Source organism: Gobio gobio (assembly GCF_949357685.1).
Source record: "Gobio gobio genome assembly, chromosome: 10".
NCBI lineage: Eukaryota > Metazoa > Chordata > Actinopteri > Cypriniformes > Gobionidae > Gobio > Gobio gobio.
This window is the reverse complement of record NC_137116.1, coordinates 45264105-45290372: the sequence shown is the minus strand read 5'-3', so window position 1 is coordinate 45290372 and position 26268 is coordinate 45264105. Positions and strand designations below refer to the sequence as shown.

The following is a 26268-nucleotide window of genomic DNA, read 5'->3' as shown; positions in this document are numbered from 1 at the left end:
GTGTACACTTTACATCCTTTTGAATTTCCCAGGAAAAACATCCAAAGTGCTTGATATAAAAGTCAGTCTACACTACAGGCTTTCATAGACAACCTAGGAAATCGGAGGTCGTCTCGTTTTTTTTGTTTTGTTTTAAACACATTGGTTCATCTAATGTCATATTTTTAAATTTTATTTCATCCAAGTTCCCCAGTAAAAAATGCTTAAGTACATGTAATAATACATTTAAAAAATAAAGAAAAATACAGTGCACCAGAAATGTACGAAAAAAAAAAAAAGAGGAAACACCGGTTAGGTTCTTGATGGTTTATTAGAACAGGAAATGATAACAGAGCACAGTCTCCATGCTCAATGACAGCCAGAACTGAGGACAATGAGTTTTCAAATGAAGAAATGTGTGTATGTATGTGTGTTTAAGAACAGCGGAGTCCAAAAGTCTGAGACCACATTGAAAATTTGTTCTTTGGAAAGTCTTGAATCATGCTGGAGAGAGCTGCTGTCATTAAAGCAAAAGAGGGACAAAATAAATACTAAGACATTCTGAAATTCATGTCAATTTCTCTATTCGTCTTTTCACTTAAATTATTATGCTGCTGATTTAATTTGTAATTAAAAAAAAAAACATTCTATTAAATAAGACTTCTGAGCCCCACTGTCCATGTGTTTGTGTGAGTGGTCTTGTGTGTGTGTGTGTGTGTGCATTTTTTGCTGTTTTTGATTTGGAAAGCATGCATGTGACTGTCTGATTGGTGGACAATATTAGGGCACACAGTAGTGTGTCATGTTGAAGTACACACTACCTCTGTGCACCCCAGACCGAGGCTGTGTTCATGCAGATAGTTCACTTAAATTACATTTAAGCACTGAAATCATTATGTACACTGAATGGGACACGACTTGTCATTTAATGACAATGGACCCAGTAACACGAACAGCCTCCGGTGCGAGACAAATCAGAAGTCCATCACAGTTAACAGAAGACTTGGCTCTTTTGCAAAAGTGTTTTTCTTCTTCTCTTTCTTTCAGGAAAAACATCTCCCGTCCATTTTTTTTTTTTTGTTGTTGAGAAAAGGCTTTGCACAGTTCATGAACCAGGATCAAACACTGAAATTCAGGTCACAGTCGCAGAATAATCATTGTCATTGTTGAAAAAATTCACACACCAGAATGCAAATCAAATCACTTTCATGAACTCAATAAACCAACCTAAAACATTACCACAAAACAAACAAATAAACAAATATAAAAATGAAGGTATCAGTACTGGCTAATATATTCTCTACAACTTTACAAAAAAATTCAAACTCTGTTTGTGCTTGTCAGATGTCAGGTTCTGCAAACTCAAAGCATGTCATTTCTAAACGAACCATTTCTTTCTTTGTGTTTGCACATTTCGTCGGGTGGCCCATTAGCTGTGGCAGTTTGTGGCTGGGGGGCTGTCAAAAAAAAAAAACGAAATTTCTGGGCTTTAAAAAACAAAGCGGAGAAAAAAACAGCCCAGACAACGAGAAAGCCTGGAGCGCACTGTCTTCCACTGTTCATAGGCAGCATTTTAATTGGAAAATTGAGAGTAGGGAGCTTTCTAAAACATGGCTAGATATATTTCTGTCCAAGCAAAACCATAGAGTATTTACGGCCGACTCCATTTCTTGCTTGAGAGAATTACGACATAGGAAACAGTGAAACAACCCTCGTTTATTTTCTTTTCCCGGGAACGCATTTTATAGAGCTCCACAGCAAATTAACTCCATTTCACCGCCTCAGAATCTTGTGCGAATTAACCCAGACGGTGTTTAGCAATTTCGTACAGGGTTACACTATAAGTTTGACCTGCGCTTGCTGCTAGTTTCTGGTTTGTTCCCGGGGAGTGTTACTTGATATGGGATGCGGTCGGGAAGATGATTCGCTGCTTGAGTTTTGCTGCCCACATCTCAGGCGATTGCTTTGTAAAATCTGGCTGTGAGTAAGCAAGTGGGTGCCTGCATTTCTGCACGTCTCTCACAATCCTTTTTAGGCCTTATCGAGCCAAGATAGACTCAGCGTAATCATGCATGTTTCGCCTAATGGTGCAACAGAGTGAAAAAGCGGGGTGAGAGCATGCATGGGTGGGCAGACCTTTTTTTTCCCAGCATGTAGTCTGCGCGAGGGTAGAACAGTTTGAAAACGAACAGAGCTGGGTGACAGCATCAATTAAAAAAAACGCATCAATAATGTTGATTGTGTAAAATAATTATACAGTTCTGAACTCAGTCATGCATTGGCACTTAAAACCCATAAATTATACACTTCATTAATGGCTTTAATGTTCAGCTTCAGCGGTTTCATCCATCCACATTTGAAAGAATGCACTCCTACCCTGTGCCTTTAAATTCTCTCTCTATCATCACCTCGCCAGACTTTTCATTTGGAACAAAGCCTGTTCTTAAACCTACATACACTTAGTGCTGAAGAATTGTTGATTACAGGACCATCAAACATTTCATGTCAAACTCACTTATGGACCATTTTCACATTTTGGGGGTTGGAACGTAAACAATAGCAGGGTAGGCTTCTAGAGAAGTACACGTGAGACCATAGCAAATGTTATTTTTGCATTACCATGTTTCAACAGTTTAGGGAATCGATATTACATTTACACGACTTTCTAAAAGAAAAGAAAAGAAAAGAAAAAGGGATGGATAACAGCAGTTAGAAAGATGCCAGGTGAATAACACAAAGTATAGTTTAATACATTGCTGGTTTTTAATTATTTAAAATTAAGAAAAAGTATCTTAGGCTTAATTTATCTGATAAAAATACAGTAAAAACAATAATATTGTGAAATATTATTAGCATTTAAAATAAGTTTGTTCTATTTTAATACATTTAAAAATGTCATTTATTCCTGTGATGGCACAGCTGAATTTTCAGCATCTTTACTCGGTGCTCAAGAAACATTTCTTATCCTTATCAATATTTAAAACAGTTGTGGTAGTTGATATTTTTGTGGAAACCATGATCAAGTTTTTAATCAGGATTCTTTGGTTAATAGAACGTTCAAAAGAACAGCATTTTTTTGTAACACAAATGTCTTTTCTGCCACTTTTGACCAATTTAATGTCTGAAACAAAAATTTTTTTTATAAAATTTTGGTTTACGATGTTAAATGTTACTCCTAATTACTCATCTCGCACTGTGAAAAGGGTCCATTGAGTAGTGATTAGGAAAATCCTGAAATGTGCATTACTGCCCTCTAGTGAACACACTCAGGTAATGTTAGTTGAATTACTGGTGCCCCTCAGGAAGAAAGCAGAGATAACGTCGTTCACTGAGAGGTGAATGAATTGAATAGTACACTATTTCTTTCATGCCTCTCTTGGGGTTTACAACCCTGAAACAAACAAACAGCAATCCAAAGAGAGCCAGAGGAAACTGAACAATGGCTGAAGTGGGCACGGTGCCATTGGGAGACCGATGGGTTCGATTTTTTTGCACTCCATCTAAATGTAACATTGTATTCATCTGATTCTGTGTGGCTTGTGAAGGCTGGCAGTGAGGGGGGACCCAGAGGGGTCCGATCTGTCTGGCTCCTCATTGACATTCTCCTGGGTTTGGCTGATGGCTAGGCCTTGACTCTTAACGGCTATTTGTTGTTGGGATGGTCTTCTCTGGCTGGGCCGCACAAAGAGAACCAGTGTCAGTGAGACACTCTGAATGCAGCTCCCTAGTGGCCCGGCCCGGCCCAGACAACCGAGCTCACATTCGACTCAATGGACTGCAGAGAAAACGAAGCCAGGCCGAGTGAAATAAAGAGAAAGTGTTGCAAATGCTCTGCTCTAATCCTAACATGTGTAGGAGATTAAAAAAACCACACTAAATTCTGGGTTTTGAAGATAAACCACAAAATTAATGGGTCCACCCAACATGTGCCCCTGTACGCAATACAAAGTCATTTCCACAGTGCTTCCCTGCTCCGGCCACAAAGCATGGGAAGGTTAATCCATGATTTTTGGCGAACGCTCTTCTCCATCACCCATTTACATCTGATATTCCAGCACGCAGGTCTTTAGATAAAGTCACATGGCAGTTTTCTTGATTGCTTCCTGACACTTAATAGGTAAGGGAGGGAGGACTAGTCAGTCATTTGACATCAGTTCACTTACGAAACTCCAGTGAATTTTGCGTTCACATCAAGTCTGGCCGACAAGCACACTTTGGCGCGGCTCACATACACACACACAAACAGACAAAAGGAAGTTTAAGCTTGTCTGCAAAGGCCCAAGACGCGCAAAAGAAGCATCCATAGGCTCAAACTTAAAGCAAGAAAGAGGTGAAAACGAAACGGATCACTTCCATTGAATGGTTTACAGGGCATGGGATTACAGAGAGACAATCCGCGACCGATTCGGACTGTATGCTAAACAGTCAACGTACCCATTTGCAGGATTATGATTATGTATTTCACCTCCCATCACCCGACACATCCGTTATTCCCAAGCGATCCTTCCGTTTCATTAGACAGGGCGTGATAGAAGCCGCTAACGTGCTAAGTGGCGTCAACCCTCAGGCTGGGGAGGACAGCAGCTTTAACACCATCAACCATTAACGCTCTTATTCTCTCACTCTCGGTTGTTTTAGAGCTCAGCCACTGGTGGGGGACTTGAAAGACACTGGATGGCAGTGAGAGAGGACAGGAAGGGCAGGATTACAGAAGGAGTCTGAGTCTTGGGGGTGACGGGACTCTGAAGGGTGTGAACGGGCCTGGGCCACTCATTGGCCATTAGGGTTGCGCTCACTCACACTTTTCACCAGCAGGTGGCTGTAGTCCTGTAGCTCATTGAGCCCCCGCTGAGTGTGGTGACCTGGCCGTATTAATGCTGCATTAGTACGCGGCTGTAACGGATATGGGTGGTGGCCAGAAGGAGTCGCATTGTTGCTATTGAAGTTGAGTCCGTCGCGGGACCATCGCAGATGTTCGCCATAGTCCGTCTGCGTGGTAGGAGCCGACACCACCCTCCTGCGGTCAGGGGAGTCTTGAGGTGTCGCCGGATAGTTGTATTCACCGGCTGAGTTGCGGGTAGGCGGGGCCGATGGTTGCCCGCCCTGCTCCCGCTGATTCGCAGGGTGGGAGAGGATAAGGTACCGCTGGCGCTCCGAATGTGGGGGACCATCGCCCGATCCCTCCTGCCTCCCACCCTGCAAGTATTTGGAGCTCAGGTAAATGACTGCAGAGTTCGCCGGGCAGGGTGTCCCTGTCTGGGCCAGGAAAGTATGGCTCTGGTCCCAATCGCAGTCTGTGAGATGAACGTTTGGAGTGGGACGTTTCTGCTGTAGAGGTGTCTGTTCTGGAGTGGGAAGTCCTGTGTCGATATCTCCAGATTTTGGCCAGCCATTGGTGAATAGATTCTCAACCTGCGAGCGGGGTCGTTCGCTGCCACTGATACGAGTCACGCTGATCACGGAACCGCTGCGACCGTGTCCTAGCATGCTTTGCTCCTTGTCACTCTTTCGACGACTCCCCAAACCGGATCCACCGGCTCTGGAACGTTGGCGGTGCTTGAGGCTCATTATCCAACACACCATCAGACCTGACAGCGCCGCCCCTGTGGAAAAAGCTGAAACTGCAGACACGACCAGCAGGTTCACAGACACCAAGCCATCTGGTTCCTCGATGAAACTCTCCTGCAGAAGACCTAAACACATGGAAAGAATAACAGAAGTGAGCATAAAACACATGCATGACTATCGAAGATTCACAAAATTAAACAAGCTCAAGTTTTTTCTTCTTCTATCAGGTCGAAGAATGCACGAATGAAGGAAAATAGCAGACTAATTGCACTCATTACTACCGAAAGTGGATGTTGATTTTAACTGCTGTAATAACTGTCTTCCTGATTGAAAGCATCTATCATCAACTACGTGTTTTGGAACATTTCAAAAACATTCTGACAATTATTACAACTTTTAAGCTGTATTAATTAAAAAGTGCCCTGGGTGTGATAGATCTGACACACACATGGAGTGAAGAGGGATGAGAGAAATGGATACCATTCATTTTGAAAAGACAGAAGACTTAAGTTCTCTTAAGTAGAAGAGCACCAATTAATTATTGATGATGAGAAAACAGGACAGCATAAAAAAAATACAGCTGCAGCAGATCAATTAGGAAAACTTCGGTGAGGTCTTTTGCTCTTATGGAGCTTTTATTGATAAATCTGTACTTAACCTACGTTTCAAGGGACATGGTAAAAGAGTCAGCACAGAAGCTGCCTATCCAGCAAAAGAGACTGCACGTGAGCCAAAAAAATTCTAAAATTGTATAAGGGTGCAAAAAATAAATAAATAAATAATTGTTGCTGAAAAAATAAGTTTCATGGAATGTTTTTGTTCAACTACCCAAACATGAAAATCTTATTCATTTGAGGAAACTCAATAAAACTGCAGAGTTCTTACAGTCACTCACAACAATAAGAACCAACATCATAAAATGGCTTAGCAGATGAAACGCTCTTGAAACAAATTAATTTAACTGGCAAATTTACCACAATAGAGACAAATGGTAACCATTTCACATCGGTGAAAATAAACAGCCTTAATTAGCACTTACAGCTGTTTGTTTAAGAACTCAAATAAAATGAGAAGAGAGGAGGCACAATCAATAAAAATGTTGCTACGATAATTAGCTCATAATGGCTGCCTCGATGTGGGTGTTTGTGTGTACAAAGAGTCAGCTGAGTTAAAAGATACATTAGCCGCAGTTGGGCACCAGGAAAAGGAACTGCACAACATACCATGTCGGTCATTTCATTGGGAGATGTTGTAACAGAGTGGCTATCAATTTTCTGGTGATATACAGGTTTACTTCACAGTATTCATTTTGGAGGGACCGACCACATTACCGAAATGACACCTCAAATCAATCAATGCATTCATGTGGATGCTGAGTCAGTGTCTGTTTTTCCCTTTGTCCTTTTCTCTCTCTCTCTCTTGCACAGTCTCTCTCTTCCCTCCCTCCATTTATGTTTATCTCTGTCTCTGCCCTGCTACCGCTCTCTGTCTATTTTGTTTGTGGTGTGGGGGCATTATATTTATTCTATCGCAGACAGATACCAGGTGTGTGTATCGTTTCCCAGCATGCTAACTGCTGTCTAAAGGGCAGTAAACTATTGGTTTTTGTTTTTGTCATTTTTATGATTAACATTTTGGCTGCCGCTGCCGGTGTGTGGCTGCATTGCTGCTAGAAGTTGGATAAACATCGTTGGCATGGGGCGGTTCACGTCACGAACCACTGCCTAAAACAGTTTTTGTTTATGCTGTTGCAACCCACTTGTCATTCACGAGGGCCCCATCACGCATCAGGAACGGGGTCCTGAAAGGATGTGGTCCGCGGGGGTGGGATGCTGGGAAGATGCTATTTTCTAGGTTGTTTATGTTCATGCATTGCTGTGTTTACTTTCGGTGGCATAAAGCAACGGGGTAGAAGATGAAGTTATGTTTGATTGCTTTAAGACTTCTCTGTGCGACACACTTTGTGAACTTTAAACAAACTCTGGAGTGGAAAACAAACAAACATTCAAATATACCTGCAACACAATACTATATGTACACTTTATCTTAAAGGGATAGTTCACCCAAAAATGACTTAGTTGATTTATTCACCCTAAAGTCATGCCAAGTTTGTCAGACATTCTTCTTTCAGACGAATGAAATCGGAGTTATATTAAAAAAGTCCTGGCTCTTCCAAGCTTTATAATGGCAGTGACTGTTGCTCTGTTTTTGAAGTCCATAAAAAATACATCTGTCCGTCAAATAACATGCTCCACACGGCTCCGGGAGGTTAATAAAGGCCTAATAAAAGCGAATCGATGCGTTTGTGTAAGAAAAATATCCATATTTAAAACTTTATAAAAGTAAAGTTCCAGCCGATCGCCTTCCGTGGAAAAGTGTTGAAAGTGCCTTCTCGCAATTCAAGATGCGAGTACCAAGTACACGACATCTGACGAGCGTACCTGGTAACGGAAGCCTTTGATGGGCAGAGGCACTTTCAACACTTTTTCCATAAATTGAATACGGAAGGTGATCGGCCGAAACTTTACTTTATAAAGTTTTAAATATGGATATTTGTCTTACACAAACGCATCGATTCGCTTCAGAAGGCCTTTATTAACCTCCTGGAGCAATGTGGAGCACGTTATTTGACGGACAGATGCAGTTTTTATGTACTTCAAAAACAGAGCAACAATTCCTGCTATTATAAAGCTTGGATTAGCCAGGACTTTTAAAATTTTACTCCAAATTTTTTCGTCTGAAAGAAGAATGTCATATACACCTAGGATGACTTGAGGATGAGTAAATCATGGGCTAATTTTCATTTTTGGGTGAACTATCCCTTTAAGGTGACGTAGTTACATGTTAGTACATGTACTTACTATAGTAATAACAGTAAATAATGCATAATTGCAAGTAACTAACCCTTAACCAAACCCTAACTGTAACTCTATATTAAGTACATGTAGCTAATTCATATTACTCAGTACTAACTCAGTAAGTATAATATAACTACGTCATCTTAAAATAAAGTGTATCCGCATTTTTTAATTTAGGTTATTTTATCATTTTCATATTGCATTCATGCACTTACACATACATTTATGCATTTTTAATTAAATATGAAGTGTAATTTCTTTGGGCAACATTAGCTAGAAATAAACGTAGACTTGGGAAGCCCAAAAAAAGTGTATCCATCCATTATAAAAGTAATCCATACGGCTCCAGGGCGTTAATAAAGGCCTTCTGAGGCGAATTTATGGATTTTTGTAAGAAAAATATCCATATTTAACATGTTATAAAGTAAAATATCTAGCTTCAGGCAGACCGGATTGGGGGGGGGGCTTCAAATTTGGGCTACCATTCACTGCCATTAAAAAAAACTTGGATTACCCAGGACATTTTTTAATATAACTCCGATTGTATTAGTCTGAAAGAAGAATGTCATATACACCTAGGATGGCTTGAGCGTGAGTAAATGATGGGGTAATTTTCATTTTCGGGTGAACTATCCCTTTAACGTTGTCGTAAACCTTCTCTGTTGGAAGCGCAGCTGAGGTCATGAAGAACTCACAGAGAGCCTGACTCTCTAAAAACACAATTTGTAAGCAGTACTAAAACACACATCAAACACTCTTTGTATATATACGTGAGTCTGTTTTTCCTAGGCGCAGCCCTGATGGTGCCTCAGATAGATATTACTCAAACCACACAGGCCTTTCTCCGTAATGAAAGAGACGTATTAAGGCATCCGCCTGTCTGGAGGGCCACCTCTCATTCTTTCTCCTCTCTCGCCTGCAACGTGTCCATCCTTTTTTACAGTAAGAAGATGGTGCATGCATGCAATGAATAGATTTGGGCCATTATAGATGTTGCCTTTGTAGTCACTTTGCTTTGTCTTGAGAGGAAACAAAACACACAGACGAGAGCGGACGAAGGGGGAGAGATAGTCTCAGGCACCGTTCCTTTCTTTTCGTCATTCCCGACGGGGTGACAGAAACCCCCTTTTTCCCCATTCACTTATTAAAGCTTAATGGAAGGCAGCCGGACTGTCAGTCTGAGCCGCAGCAAGCACGTCTTGAGCTGGAAGCTCCAATTACAGGCGAACAATGGCGGTGGAGCAGTCTAGTTAGAGTAGGTCTTCACAAGGCAATAGGCCAAGTGCTAAAAGAGTCAGAGCCCAGGGACTAACTGCCTTGCCTTTGCCTCCTTTTTCCTCAGGACTATTCACTAGCAGTTTGATGTTTGTTGCTTATCGCTCTCCATCTCTGTGCACATCTTCTCCCGCTCATCTCTCTGTCTGTCTCTCTCTCTCTTTCTCTCTATATGCCACGTCCTTTCATCTTCTGCTGGCTGCCTGTCTCCGGGGATGTACCCTTATTCTTTTATTCCCTGTATCACTCTATTGCTCTCAGTCTCTCTCCCCTTTTCAACCTGTAAGCAGAGAGGCGGCTAATGAAATGCTAGCAGGGTTCGGTTTCTTGTTGAGATCATGCCATTAAAAACCTCAGGTGGAATATGGATTTCTTCTAGCAAATAAGCAACCTTCTCAAGGTTTATTAATTACCCGATCTTCTAGCGTGGGGTGAAACAGTTTAGTGTGGTAAAAATAAGCCCTTATCAGCTGTGCTTATGTAACAAACACTTATTCATGCAGTAGTTTCTGCACTTTGTTAGATACTGCTCTGCTCTGTGTGTGAATGTGTGTGTGTGTAGGGTTTCATGTTAGCACGAGGCCTTACATGCGAGTGTGTGCATTTGTGTGTGTGTATCAGTGGCTTATGGTTCACTGACTTTACTCATTATCTTTTCTCTTTCTATCTCTTCTCTTCCCTTTGCTCTTGCTCTCTATCTCTCTCATACACACATTTTCCCTTCTCTGCAGAAACACTGTAGGCTATTCTCTGTCTGCCAATCCTCTCTCTCTTTCTGGTTCTCGACATGTCACCCATCTTTTGCTGTACTCAAGCCTCACTGTTAGCGCTTTTTTGTGTTAACCGTGTTGAAAAGACCAGCTTTATGGTCACCAGATTAATGTTGCGTATTAGATGCTGGTACACATGTTGGTGTCCATAGAAAACATCTGAAATTTAAATTGTTATTCAGTGAGCTTTTAAACGCTGTGAGTGGAACTTGATAATCAATTCAGTCCAGTTCATGTGAAATATGATCATTTCATTTGAAAAGATCAGACTCAAAAGAACATTTAATTCATGAATTGTACATTGTTACTTCTTTCATTAAATCTTTTAGTCAATAATGATTTAAATTTTGGCATTTTCTTCATACAAAGCTGACTTGGAATATAGCAAAAGAGTCATGTGAACCACTTTCATGATGCTTTTGTCATAATTTAGGAATGTCCTCATTCACTCGAAAACAACACATGGAAAACAACAGCAGGCTAAAATTCATTTTGTTTTCTATGGAAGAAATAAGTCATACAAGTCATTTTTGGTTATTTCTGCTGGTTATTACTATTACCTTGAAGGGATAGTTCACCCAACAATGAAAATTCTGTCATCATTTTCTCACCCTCAAACCTCCATTAAATGAAAGTCGTTAAATTCCAAAACAACATTAGACTCCATTGACTTTCATTGTATTGAAACAAAAGTTCTCTGTTAAACAGAAGAAAAAAGTCATACAAGCTTGGAACAACATGAAGGGAGTAAATAATGACAGAATTTTCATTGTTGGGTGAACTGTCCTTTAAACTAGCAAGCCTACCTCGCTCAACAAACACACAAACTTCACGAAAAAGACCAGCTAAATTGGCACAAACCAGCAAAAGCTTCCAAAACAAAATCTGCAACCTTTTTAAACACGTCTGGTTCTAAGCAGTGTTTACAGAAAGATAGTAGTGAAGACATGTAGGACTTCTTAGCTTACGCTTTAAAAGCCAAACTCGCAGATCAATATACAGCTGGCAGGTTTACGTACGTCTGCATGTGTTCTCAATTAACTCTTCTATAATTTTCAATAAGAGAGAGCTGCCCATGGCCTATAGCACTGCAATAAGGTGAAAGGCTTCCTGGCACCGGTTCAGGGTTTCTAATTCCAACATAATTGTGCACGCTACAGTCCACAATGTCTGACGATGATTAACATGAGACTAAATAGAAGGGACTGTTTGAAATAACGAGGGCTGTTGAGCTGGGGGCGAGCTCAGGATATGAGCCGCCCCACAGGAGCCGAATGTTAAGAGAAACGGTCCGCTGCTAAAACACTGTTGCCTATTGTCGCTTGCTCACCTTTTCCACATTCTGCAGACGCCGCCTAGTCAGCCGCAATTAATTGTAGTCAATTAGCGCATAGTTTTTCAACATAGCTTCCCCCATTCACAGCAACTGTTGCCGACAAACGCTAATGAGGATGCAGATGAGAGTCAGTTCAGCTGTGTTAAATTCATCAAACAAGTATGCAGGATCACGGAAGCGTGTACTGCACTGCAATACCACAGATGTGGCTGATGGGGGCTCTAGTAACAGGGGGTTTGCCGGTAAATTGATAGCCTCAATTTAGGGCCGAACGGCGAGAACTCTCAAATGAAATCATTAAAAAATATTCGACATTTCCAGCATGGGTTATAAATTCCGAAAGCGACACAGCGGTATTAGTCTAGCCAATTGCGAAGCGTGACATCTGCATCCACCACAATCACGAAACCTCCAATTTCAAGTTAATCTTTCCAGCATGCCTAAGACGTAAATTCTGCCTGTCAGTGCTCTGCATATGACCGTATATTACCAGCTGCTAAAAACACTTCCTTATTTGTATTAAGTTAACCGGTACTGACGGTTCGTCTCTACCACGGAGATGTTGAGTTATCAAGCTCAGTCTGGCTGAGGTGGAATCAGTTTTCCACACATTTTCTGAATTATAAAACTTTTCTGGGTCATTCACGATCTGCTGTGGTGGCTTAAAATGTCTCTTTCATGCTTGTCAGACAGACACTCAATAAAGACACAGGTCTCTGGCTTGATGAACTGTAGAAAATCCTCTTAAGGATCAATACAGCTTGTTTGTCTCGGAATCTGGAGCGTGTTTGTGGAAGAGAGAAAAATGGTGTCACCGCACCTGTGGGTGCACGCAAGGTATTTCTAAGGTTTTGCTCGACGATTACGTGTGTCCCTTACACACATACACACACCTGTCTGAGCTATCACTTTCACCCAGTCATGATGATCTGTGGCGGAGAGATTCTTCATGCCCTGTCAACATGCCTGGCAACCGCCACGGCAACACGGCTCGTCGCGCTGCAGGCTTCAGTGGCAGCTGCTGTTGTCCTTTTACGCTCATGAGTCTCTCTCTTACTGCAGTCAAACCAGCCAAGATTTCTCACACACTAAGGCTTGGTTCTAATTGCCAGATAGTGCCCTGGGAAGTGTACTTTAGTATTCCAAATAAACACATTTTGTCAAGTTAAGTAAGCTGTCCAAGTGAACACTGCATAGGGGGATCCCGTAAACTGGAACACAGCCACATATATGCTAATTTATCTCTCGAGCAATCTTTTACTAAATGACACATGATATTAGTAGTTTAGTTTTTTTGGTCCTTTTGCCACTAATATAGTAAAGAAAAGACAGGAAAAATTTTAAACTTTACAAAGCCAGAATCAAACTCACGCCTACCGCATGAACCACCACAGCATGTGCACTAACCACTACCTCTTCAACCTTCCTTGTATGAAAATCTTCATTCTAGTACATAATAAAAAAAATAAATAAATAAATAAATAAATATATATATATATATATATTGTTCCATTTAGAAGAGTCTGGGGTATCACTTTAATTTTCCCCAGACTCATCTAAATGAAACCAAACATCAACATCAATAATGAGTTATTTTAATTTTGTAATAATTATTTTTAAACAATGTTGTGTTTATAGCTATTTGAGACCTGTATGGTGAAAATTTGATTGTTTTAATTGCTGAGACAGTGCTTTCTAATTACTTGTATTCAGTACAGAAATATGTCTGTCTAATTAGTTGAGAAAAACAGACATAATTAGTCCAAACTAATCATGTAATCATTTGAGTGTTGCAAAAGAAACACAACTTTCTATTCCATACATTACACTTCTTGTCATATCAATTCAAATTCCTGTGGGATGTGACCGATTCAATTTGAAATTCCAACTTATGCATTGAAAGGGAGCCAATTCTTCCATTTTCCCCAACTCTGGTACACAGAATGACCTACCTCAGTGTAGACATACATGTGTTTGTCCATGACTAGATTAATGACCTGGACATGAAGGTCATGAGATGTTGTACTCCAGGAGAACATGAACTGCCCTGTGGGAGTGTTGGAAAGGTCTGGAGGGCATGAGCACCACATCAGTCTTATAAACACTCACTTTAACAACTAACCTCTCTATAAAAGCTGTACATTCTTCACAGAGCATACAAAACGGGATTCGCACTAAGTGTGACACTACAAAATGACAACTTTCATCGAAATTCCAAGTAAAAAAGATACATGACACATCAAATGTGTTCTGTTTTACTAATTATGCAAGATTGCAAATAATTTTTTCCTTTTAGGACATAAAAAAAAAAAACTAAATACTATTCACATATCTAAAGAATCAACAGAAATATTAAGCAGCTGTTATAAACATTGATATTTTTAATCAAATAAATGCTGCCTTGGTGAATATAAGAGAAAAATCGTACCAATCCCAAACTTTTGAACAGTAGTGTACATGAGATGTATAACTATGTCTATATTTGCTAGCTGATACCAATTACAGTGGAGAAGCAAATTTGCCAGCATGTGCCTCATTGCCTTTTTCTGCGTGGCTGTCATCCCACTCCACAAGAATGACAGCACCGTGCACTTCTTTGTGTAACATGGACTTCAATTAGATCGTGATTGCAACCCACTGTTTGCAGAGTCAAAACACCACCTTTCTCCAGGAAATATTTTAGCAGCGGCGTAATTGCCTCCATCTGTGTCAACTCTGTGATTATATTCAAATGCTTTTGCAGCAACGTACACACACACACGAGAGAAAAGGGTAAGCGGGTGGGATATAGATGCAAAGAAAGAGTAATGGGGCTTATGACTGACTGCTCTTTATACACATACTGTAGTTGAACTTAACTGCAGATTTGAGGAGAAGCCTCATTTTGCAGTCCATTTACTCGTAACAACGGCAGGGCATGACAGTGCTCTCCTACACGAATGTCTCCCTCCCTTTTGATGCCTGGTTTAACAGCGTTGGCATTTGCTGATGAGTTTCCCATGCAAACAATGACTCCGTCGGTCCCACAAGTAAGCGTGGTTAAAATGTTGGTGAAAATTATTCAGTGAGTTTTGGGACGGCCGACTTTTTAAAGGAATCTGTCAGTAGTTTTTGGGAACTGGAATCCATCAAAGCTAAATGATCTTTTGGTACTGTTTGCACGGTTAGCTAACAATGAACTGAATATACGAATAGTCTAAACTGGATGAATTTCATAACTTTCTAATCTAATTTAATTATTTACTATATATGTATATATATATATATATGTATATATATATATATATATATATATATGTATATATATATATATATATATATATATATATATATATATGTGTATGTGTATGTGTATGTGTATGTGTATGTGTATGTGTATGTGTATGTGTATGTGTATGTGTATGTGTATGTATGTATGTATGTATGTATGTATGTATGTATGTATGTATATATATATATATATATATATATATATATATATATATATATATATATATATATATATATATTATATAGAAATAGAGTGAGCTGCTGGAATGGAATGGTAGGCTACGTGATCTAAGCGCCCAAAATATGAGAATTCTTTATTTTAGGCTTCAAGCTAATGCTTGAACATAAGTTTAACATACCCTGTCCTGCACTTTGACAGATGGGTGTACGTCTGCGTCCTCAGCACAAAACGTTCATTTTACAGGTTATATCCTCATCTGTGAATGTTACTAATTCACGTGAGTATTTCTATTTTGCGTCCTGGCAGTCTGAATTAAAGGTGCGGTGTGTAGGATTGACAGCTAGAGGTCAAAATAGGTACTGCAGTCCAAATTCAAAATATTGGAGATCGTTTTTTCTCTGCCCCCTCCTCCTCAGACTCGACGCTCACATGGGTTGCCAGCTCGAGGACACGCAACAGCAGCAAGCGCAATTGACAATGAAAGCCGAGACTTACACACTAAGTTGATGAGTTGATTTATCCGCGTTTTAATATGCTCTCGTTCATAGAGATTTTTAGATGGATGCCTGGGGTGTCAAAATACAATTGGGTAAACTGGCAGTGTGTGGTATTGTACAGAACAAAACAAAAACAGACATTCCGACATTGGAACGCACATTTCAAAGTAGAATAACTGGCTGTAGTATTGTGTTCCTGAGAAACAAGTAGGTGAATTTTGCATGTTTCCTAAATATCTGCAAACATATTATGGTATTTTTAGGTTTTAGTAATGTGAAAAACTTACATACAGCACCTTTAAGCTTCAAACTTCACAGAAAGAGCGCGGCGGACAGAAGCAGAACGCAGTAGAGAGGGAGACTATTAATATTCAGCGCAAAAACATTCATTTAGCAGAAACATCTGCTGTTGGATGCTAAATTTAGGTTTAAAAATAAACATGTAATTCGAGTGTTTTATGAGAGTAGTAACTGTAAAGGGATAACAGCGTGTAATTGAATATTAATGCAAGACGTTTCTTATAGCCTATTTACAGGATAAAGAAATGACAGTAACAGGTCACTTTGTCCATAGCGAATCCTCTTATCTGGTAACACTGAGTTTGTGTTTTTTTTCTTCTTTAAAATCATTTTAATTTAGGGATTTAAACTGTCCTTTTGCTTAGTAACTTTTTGTACATAATGTACAGCGCAGATATACCCTTACGAAAACCTTAATATAATAAAATCATGTTTTGCATATTGATATTGATTACCATTTGTATAACCACACAAATACCATAGTTAAACTATGGATTTGAAGCAAAACCATGGTTAATTTGTGGTTACCATGGAATAACTACAATAACTGTTTTATTTATTTATTTATTTATTTATTTATTTTTTCTTTGTTTTTTTTCTTTGTAAAACCATGGTTAATTTTTGTAAGGTTAGATATACTCACTATTAGGGATGCAACAATACAGTTAGTCCACGGTTCAATACATACCTCCGTTTTTAACCACGGTTTTCGGTTCGGTTCGGTTCTAATGGCTTGTCACATCAGTTTTTTGTTATTCTATTCTTAGGCAACAGGAACAGCAAGAGGTTAAGGAGAAAAAAGGCTATTTTTTATTGCAATACTCTTTCTTTATTTTACTTAAAAGAATTGAAAACCCTTACTTAAACTTAAAACTTTACATAGACTTCACTATAAAATATACATAGATGCTTATTAAAGCTACTGTATTAGTTTTTTCAGTCAAGAGCAGCGAGTGATTTTCTCTTTGTCTTTTGTTGTTGTATTAACATTAAACAGATAGTTTATTCAAAAATGAAAATTCTTTCATCGAGAAATGAATACAGGTTTGGAACAATAATAGAGTGAGTAAATAATGACATAATTTTAGAGGTGAACTGTCTCTTTAAGGGCCGCGTGTTCACTACTGCTCTGTTGTCAGTTTAAGACCTCCGTGAATCTAATATACAGACACACGCGATTTTACTTTCACTTTAGACATAACCGACTGTGTTTGTGTTAACCTTGTGTGTATTTGACAGTATTATTAGCGCAGTAAGACTACTTAGTTCAGTAATCACGTGTTTGACAGGCGTTTAGTGCACGCGCTCGGAAAAGCGCATGTTAAAACCGCGCACGCGAATGAGCCGGTGTTCTGCCGATTTGTCCTACCTTGTCAGATTTTGCTACCTCCCATTAAAACAGTAGGTAGCACAATTCGACAGCAAAAAATGCTGCCTATTAGATTGTGCTACCAGCATCATATTCATCTGATTTGAGGCTTTATTAATATCCATACCCCTACCCTGAACCTACCCCTACCCTGAACCTACCCTTAAAACTATGTAAATATTTTAAATAAATAAATATTAAATATGGATGTAAAATGCTACCTATCAGATTGTGCTACAAGAATCATATTAATGTGATTTGCTTTATTAATATCTATAACATTTTGTCAATAAAATAAAATAGAGTTTTACAGTATTTTACTAATTGATTATCAAAATAATCGTTTGTTGCAGCCCTAATATATATACATACATACAAATCTATATTGGTCTTACTTCCTTTGGCATAATAATTCACACTCTGCTCCACATGACCTGAAATTTTACAATGAAAAGGATACTGTTGAAGTTTAAGGACCGTTAAATTAGCCGCTAATCCTGTAATCGATACGGCTGACTTAAAGGTCATGACCTGTAAAGGGTTAACACCACATTGAGCTGAGATCAGGCAAGAGAGCAAAGTGTCCGCCCAGGCAGGAATGTAAAATGTCATGCTATCCTCTCTCATGCTAGCATTTCTCTCTTTATACAACATGAATTCCAACAACAAACAAGTTAATTGTTTCAAGCACCGTTGGTGATTTCTTGCGCAAAGTTGTTGCAGCTAGTTTAGTCATCATCCATCATTATGCAAGAATTCACAACCTGGCAGCCTCCCTTAACTGAGAGCGAGAGAGAGAAATAGAAAGATAAAGCCAAAGAGATAGGCCCTCAAAATGCAGAAAGACAAGTGGCCGTTGGCGGCCGTGTCTCGGGCCTTTGAGTGCAGGCCTCACAGGTCAACTAAATTAAAGCGTCTGATGTCTACATCTACTTTGATCGGCTCCCCCTTGGTGTATCAGGCAAAAGGAGAGCTGACATTTTGAAGCAGATCGCTAAGTGCTTGGTCAGGGCACAGGAAGAGCAGGCACATCTCTAATTACAGTCCTCACACTGATGAACAAAATGAGAGAGACGGAAGGAACTGCCCGATCGGTTACTCAAAACTACCAAGGTGAAGTGAAGGTGGAAGAGAGATACAGGGAGATATATTTGGGCAGTAACATTGTACAGAAGTGTCCAGCAATGTGACAAGCTATGCACCATTAAAACATGATTTTGTTCTTCTCATTCTTTTTAATTACTATGGAGGCAGCTTTTATGCAACCTCGTAATAATTGAGAGACTAGAAAATACTCATTTGTCTCACTGCAGGACCACTTAATAGGGTCATATAATGAAGAATCAGATTCCCGTTTGGAAAAAAAGAGATTGATGTATCATTAACTTCTTATAGCTTTTTTAAATCAAAACTTCCTAAACAGTGCAAAAAGAGCATTTATTGGAACAAAAACGTAAAAATGACTCATTCTGAATGAAATTATGTCTGTCACTAACATAATTGGACTTTAAATGAGCTGCAATTCACCTTGTTTTTCAATGCGGATGTAAGCTATTTGTGTGAGACTTCCATTCATTTGCTGCTTTAAGTACTGTAAATAACTAGAAGAATAACAAATAGCACTAAATGGTAAAAATATTTGAGCTACAAACCAGTGTTTATGATTACAATAATACATTCAAATAATATGATAAATACATGTTTCCAATATCAAGCAGCATAATAGACTGTTTTTGTACAGCTAAAATAACAAACTGAGACTGGAAGCTTTGCATATTCAAGCTACAAATGGCCATGGCAACTCTTATGTTAAAAATAAGGCGAATAGGCAAAATGATAATGAAATGTGGTGAAAATGTATAGGTTATTTCTCAACTAGCCAACTGTGGGCTGTTTTCTGAGATTACATTTAAATTTAAATATGAAATAAAAAAAATTTGTTAAAAGATCAGCAAAATTACTAACAAAAGTAGAAAAATGGATGATATGACTCCTTAAAGGTGCACCATGTAACTTTTCCATCCGGTAGAGGTCGCCTATTCAAAACAAAGAAGTAGTTTGATGGTGCCAATTTTGAGCGCAGAATCTTGGGACATGTGGTCTTCAGCTCACAGCCGGTGGAAAAGAATTGGGATAGGACTCAGGCAGAAATCATGTTCATGGATGTGATTATTAACGTTACTGTAGTATGAAGCAGAGCAGGGCCGAGTGTTGTGGGAGTGGAGCAAGGCCGCTGGAGTGATTGTTAATAGGATGAACGCAACACACACCTCGCGAGCAGCGGGACTTTTATTATGCCACAGTCGCTGGCGCCATTTCCGCTTTTCTGGTCATGAGTATGAGGTAACGCAGCTCTATCATATTAGATGAAAATGATGTTATGACGTTACTCTGTGCATTCGCTCGGCGGCTGCTATGACACTTGTTGCACACTGCAGTAAGGGTAAAGCGTTTCTGCAAAATAAAACCGGAAACCAAGGATAACGCTGATATGACGCAATTGACAGACTCCCTCACACGTCCTGGTTCCTTGGTTAAAATAGCAAATTTCTCACGATTTACAAATAGTACAAATAAATATTATAAGTACTCAACTGAACAAAATATATAACACTGGCCTAGTGGTTTTTGGATATTTTACTGAAAAAATGTTACATAGTGCACCTTTAAATCAAACTGCAATTAGCAAAATGTTACAGTATAACAATAAACACTAATCTGAAATACCTGAAATCTTGACCTTGACAAAAAAGGATCATGTAATCTTGTTTGTTTGTACTGCAGTTTTAAAGAGTACTGTTTTTTGAGCAAGAGAGAAAATGTACATTATTTGTAAACCAAGAGAGGCAGAAAGAAAGAGTGAGGGAATGAGAAATCGCTTCTGCTGTGCAGAAGGCAACGGGAACATGTCAGAGAGTTATATCAGCGCAAGGCCTTTGGGAATTGCCGCAGTGACGGTTCTGTGACACGGGAGACATCAGAGCTTGCTCTCTACATCACTCACGGCCTTGTCTGTGCACCCAACCCCACCCCAGACACCTACCCTAAGTCACGGGCTCCAGCTTGTCTGACAACCACCACCGCTCCTCCATCTATACTTGCTTTACTTCATCTCTCAACCATTTTGTGCTCCGCATCTGCCTCGTTGGTTTATGGATCCCACCCTGCGTAATCATTCAGCCCAGACCGAGTCAGAGAGACGAGATGAAAATCAATTCTTCTCTTCTGCCTCCACTTCCACTGACCACTTTTCTGTCGTTAAGCAGAAGCCGTTAACATCAGCCGTCTAAGCCCTCTCGGACATGGAAGTGGACATCTGGGGTCATATGAAGTTCAGATCCATCCGGGTGATCTCCATCACTGAGCCTGGCCCCCCGAATCTTCTGTCTGCAACCCTCCCAGCAGTAGATGAAAGCCAGTCACCAGCTACAAACCGTGATGGATGCAGTGCTACATCCTCTAAACTGCCCACTTCTCAAACCCTGGCCTGTGTCTCTCTGCACTGCAGACCCAGGAGAAGCACACTTGAGGAGCGTGATGGATGTGACATGCGGTCTGCTGATCAAAGCCTTGCAGGCAAACACTTATTTACGCACGACTTATTACAGATGAAGAATGAGATGCTGTCCATGCATGCAACACTACATTAGAGAGGCCAGCTTAAACCAGCAATTTACATGCTGATCATTTATGTCAGTTTGTGCTGGCCTATCTAATATTCCTTAAAACAAGATACATTTACTCCGCAAAAGATAGCAAGACTTGTTTTTGTAGATTATTTTCATAAATGTTTGCATCTTGTCTTACTGCACTGGCAAATGTTTTCACTTGTTTTGAACTTTATACTTAAAATAAGTGGAAAAAAAAATCTGCCACTACAATAAGACACCTGTATTAAAGACAGTGTCACAGAAAACATGCCTTAATATTTAATGCAGTGATGCTTATTAAGTAAATGTATCTTGCTTAAAGGGTTTCTAGACATTTAATAGACAACAAGGCGGCAGCAATTCTGCACAGCAGAGAAAAAAGACAGCAGAAATTCTACACAGCAACTCTATTATACTGGGTATTTTTATCAATATTTTCAATACTGAACGAAATATAGAGGGATTATATGTAACACTTTACAGATAGATTAAATTAATAAAAATGTGTCAATAAAATGTCATAATATCATGAGTAATGCACCTAATATCATGAACTAACAATGCAAAAATACTTTTACATTTATTACTTTTAATTTCTACATATACACTAACATTTCAAGTTGTATAAATTAACATTCATGTATTATGTATAATGAACATTAACAATGAACAATAGTATAGATAACTTTAATATTAGAAATATACAAAAATAAACTTAAATAAAACACATATGAATAGTTATAGATATATGAATAACTATCGTCTGGTTTCACTGACAAGGATTAAGCCTAGTCCCAGACTAAAACCAGGCCTATATAATTTAACATTAATCTAGATTTATGAATCCTATAAAAAAAGGGTTGTTTGTTATGTTAGTTCATGATACCCAATTCATTTAACATTATCTCTCATTGCAATGCATTCAGGGATTGCCTTCAAATTTAAAGGATATATGCAATGCAGCATAAGTATTGGGCCAAAAGAAGGTATCTTAAATCTCGGAGGTTTTCAAACAGAATTTATATATGGCAGTTTTTTTAAAAAGGGAAGTTTTGTAACCGTCAAAAAACTAAATAAAGCTCTCTTACATCACATTATTCATGCTGCTGTGACAGAGCTACTATTTTTTTCCTGACTTGCTGATCATCTCCATTAGGAAACACATTAGCAAATACAGCAGTTGGCCCCACCACCCCATTACTTTCTGGCTTGTGCACCACAACTGAAACAGGGCTGGAAAACTTCAAAAGCTCCTGATGAGCAGATTAAAATCCAGCCAGGCAGACATGATCATTATGCAATATTTATACATCCGAGTGTTTGTGGCTCGCAGCAGATGAACGAGGTCTCCTGTGGTGGACCCAAGATTAACATGCACCAATGCCTGTGCAGAATCAGCGGTGAGATCAAAGGGGTTCTACAGCGGCTGAATATATATCAGACTGAACGATTGGTTTGCTGCGATGAACCCCACCAAGAGAGGTTCACCCAGAACTCGACGCTGTTCCAAGACGAACATAATCGGAGATGAAAGGGAACTATAAATAGAAAGCGCAAGTTGTGATCACCATGCACCCGAACAGAGGCTCTTGCAGCAGAACAGAAGCTCAAAATGGGGCGGAAAATGACGGCGACTGCAGGTCTGACGGGACGAGGGGAGAGAACGGGGGGTCACAGCGTGAAGAGTTTTATTGTTGTAATAAAAATGTACTCTTACCGTCGCAGTCGCCCAAGTGAGAGGTGTTTCCGTGCTCGACGTCTTGCTCGAAGGGAAGCCTGTGGTGAAAGAACAGTAGTAGAAACATTCATCAGCAAACCACATAAACAGGCCATAAAACGGCACCGTCTGAATTACAGTAATGCCTGTGTATTTTCTCTCTTTTTTTTCTTTAAAAAAACATTTTCTGGTCCTTTGCTCCTCTTGGCTTTGATAATAAGCAATATTGCAAATGAAAATCTTGTGCAGGATGTGTGCTGAAACTCAATCCTTGCTCATGATCAAGCCTTGTACACACAGAGGCATCACAGCGAGATGTATTAGAGATGTTCTGTGTTACCTTAAAGCCACATTAATGAAGAAAAATGGCTGCAGTCGACTCACGAATGGCTTTCTTCCAACCGCATAAGTCAAACAGAGGAAAGGCCGAAGGCTACGCACAGCAGAAGCGTGCACCGGGGGACCAGCCTCTTTCCACTACCGTTGGCAATTAGTTAAAGCCCAGGACAACAAGGCAGCCAGGGGTCTTTTACTGCCAGGGTCTTAAGTTTTTCAGGAGATACTCTTACACCCGCGTGGTTAAACGCTTTCTGTGAAATGTCTATAAAATATAATGTTTCTACAAACTGCAGGCACAGAGCTGTAATCTCCAGAACTCCTCTGAGATACGATGGCTGGGTTTTTTATACTATAGCGGTGAACCACCCCGAGAATTGAAATGAGCACACAGATTCCTTCCCGCCGCTCTCCTGAGGATGAACATTAGCCGTACTGTAGAAACTGAGAAGTGCGTAAAGACAGATAAACAGGCGACAGAATGTCCCAGAACTTGTTTTGCATATTCGCCGTTTGTGTATATTAGCAAGTGGCAGTAATTAGAACTACTTCTCTATCGTTTATCCGCTGTGAAATTCAATTGGTGAGAATTTTTCAGCATTATGCGAAACCGAATCGATCCACAGGTTGACCGTCCTTGGTAAATCAAATCAGATCCAGCCAGAGAGCTGTAATTGCATAACGGCGCTGAGGTAAAACGGCCTCCAAGTTTTGATCTCAGAATACCAGCAGACAACCTCTATTTGCACACAAAATTCAATAAAACTGTCTCTCTGAGGACGGATATGTTTTCACAAGTGTATTTAAACAGAGGCAGAACACAAAAAGTGGTATTCTTTAGATGCTTTATGCTAAAGACGGAACTCTTAATAGACGTTGTGTTATTAGGTACATTGTCGAAACCCACCTGGTACCTGCACGGAGGAAAGAGCAGGTGCTTCCTCTGGTCCAGCCACAGTAGGGATCCCGTGAGGCGATGCAGTTCCTGTGAAAGAACAGAAAAAAGCATGAATGGTACCCCTTACGGCACCAGACAGTATATAGTTTAATTCCGCTGGATTTCACCCAAGTATGATCCACCTGGTTCAGTGCACACATTAGATGTGTGACATGTGTTAGTGCGCCTCACTGGGATGCACCGATGGCCCATGGGCACAGGCACAGAACACAGGCTGGTGCCTGACCAGTGATCACAAAAACACAGAACTATCCTAGAGCTGAAAGCTATAAACAACTGCTAGAAATGTACTTTAAAGGACAAATGATGTTACAATTCATGTTATATTTTACATAACAAAACTTCCCTTTGGGAACATTTTAAGATGTTGGAACTGACCATTATTGATTAAACCATCAAAATATGGAGTACGTTATATTGGGAAGATGACAACACTAAACTTGCATGAAAAAATTAGAATTAAATAAATACACAAATAAATAAATGCAAACTTATTTTATTTTGCAAAAAATGCATAAAAAACTAAAAGTTAATGAAATAAGTCATATGTTGTCTAAAATATAATTTGTTATTAATATTTTGTTGGTTCTCGCTTGGTTTTGATTACAGTAGCCATTCTTTAGGAATGGACTCGATCTGCTTGTTAAGTCTAACATCATGTGTCACCATTTCCGGGTTCAAGCACTCTATTAGATACCAAAAGCAAACAACAAATGGTGGTAATGTACTGTACACTCAACATGATCGTAACTTATCTCCATAGCGAAATCTCAGTTTGCCAGAGAGTGACCCGTCTTTTATAAATCTTTAAAATATTGGTGTCCGGGACGCCATGAGCATGGAAACTGAAGAGTATACTATAACGTTTTAAATGCTTAGCTTAAAAGTGTGATATGAATAAAGAGTGCTCATAAATGGCTGTTGAGATAGTATTCTCAATTGAAATGAATGGAGGTTTGGACCCGGAAACAGTATTCCCTACATCATGACTTAAGAAGCGAATAAGCTTTGCGCATGTCTCTCTCTGCCCAATTTTCCCTAGCCTGACAAGCCATACCCACATCAAGATGTTGTGTCTGGGAACTCGCCATTGGAAGTGCTCAATCTGAGGGGCGGGATAAACGGTTGTCTTTCAAATTCTCTCTGCATGCAATAGGATAGCGCTACAACCAACAAGAACAATGAAGAAGGTGACATAGTCAGAACGCTTCCTTTTTTAAGAATGACTTGAGTGCCGTTCTTTGTTATTTTCTCAAAGAAAAGCTTAACTCCAAGTATTCCAGTCGCGGCCAAAGCCGATTCGAAAGACCACTGTACACCAGCAGCAGCAGCAGCCATCTTCTTTGTTTTCAAGTAGCAGGGAATTCACGCGGAACCGTCGCAACTCTGCCATCATTATCTTAAGCCCGCCCACCGACTCTATACACAATGTGATTGGCCTGACCAGAGTTTGGTTTTTCAAGCTCGCAAGCCAACGGAGAGTTGCTAGACGACCCTGGCTGCAAATTACATTTGCTGCCGCTAGTGTGCGTCTAGATTTCTAGCCTACATTTTTTTTCCCAAAGCTGCGATTCATTCAACAGCTTTAAATGAGGTTTAGAATTTCACAAAGGTTTTCAATGGGATTCAAAAAAACCTTTGTTGTGTATGTGGTGTGTTTTTGGGATCGTTATTGCATTAGAAATTACACGTTCGATCTCCAAACAGATGCTCCATACTGGCCTTGCAAGTGCCAGATGAAACTGAAGTTCTCACAAATATATACATATATAAATAGCAAAATATTTAGTGTTTTTTTAAATGGTCTTAAAAATTTTTTTACCACAAATCACTGGTCAGGAAATTAGCAAGAATTGCACAAATACTGTAGATAAAGTAACTTAGCACAGAATAGCCTTCCCCAACTTTTTACAGGAAGAAGAGTCAATGTTAATGGCTTAAAACTGTTCATGAGTAGTCTAAAATGTCTCCCAGTTTGTTTGAGTTTAATGTGAAACCAATATTTACTAGTGTGAGAAAAAAAAAATCACTATAAGGTTCAAATCTGAACTCAAACCGGGCCAAAACTTAAGCTTGATGGACTTGTTTCTCAAGCCACTTCTTGGTTGTCTTTGCAACTTGGGCAGGAGCATTGTCTAGTTGAAAAACAACATCTGATCATTCCTCTTCAGGTAACTTTTCAATTGTGGAAAGCAAGTCATTCT

The 26268-nt window shown here is 39.6% G+C and overlaps 1 protein-coding gene across 2 annotated transcripts in view; it reads right to left on the bottom strand.

Annotated features, from left to right (window-relative positions):
- Positions 1 to 300: 300 nt before the first annotated feature.
- The window catches only part of sema6bb (sema domain, transmembrane domain (TM), and cytoplasmic domain, (semaphorin) 6Bb), a 141106-nt gene continuing 115138 nt past the window's right edge, over positions 301 to 26268 (bottom strand). For both annotated transcript variants that reach the window (XM_079827855.1, XM_079827854.1), the window contains 3 exons: positions 24014 to 24091; positions 22771 to 22829; positions 301 to 5672 (listed from right to left, as the gene is read on the bottom strand). In XM_079827855.1, coding sequence (XP_079683981.1) covers positions 4750 to 5672; positions 22771 to 22829; positions 24014 to 24091 — 1060 coding nt within the window. In that variant the 3' untranslated portion in view covers positions 301 to 4749. The remainder of the gene's footprint in view (positions 5673 to 22770; positions 22830 to 24013; positions 24092 to 26268) is intronic.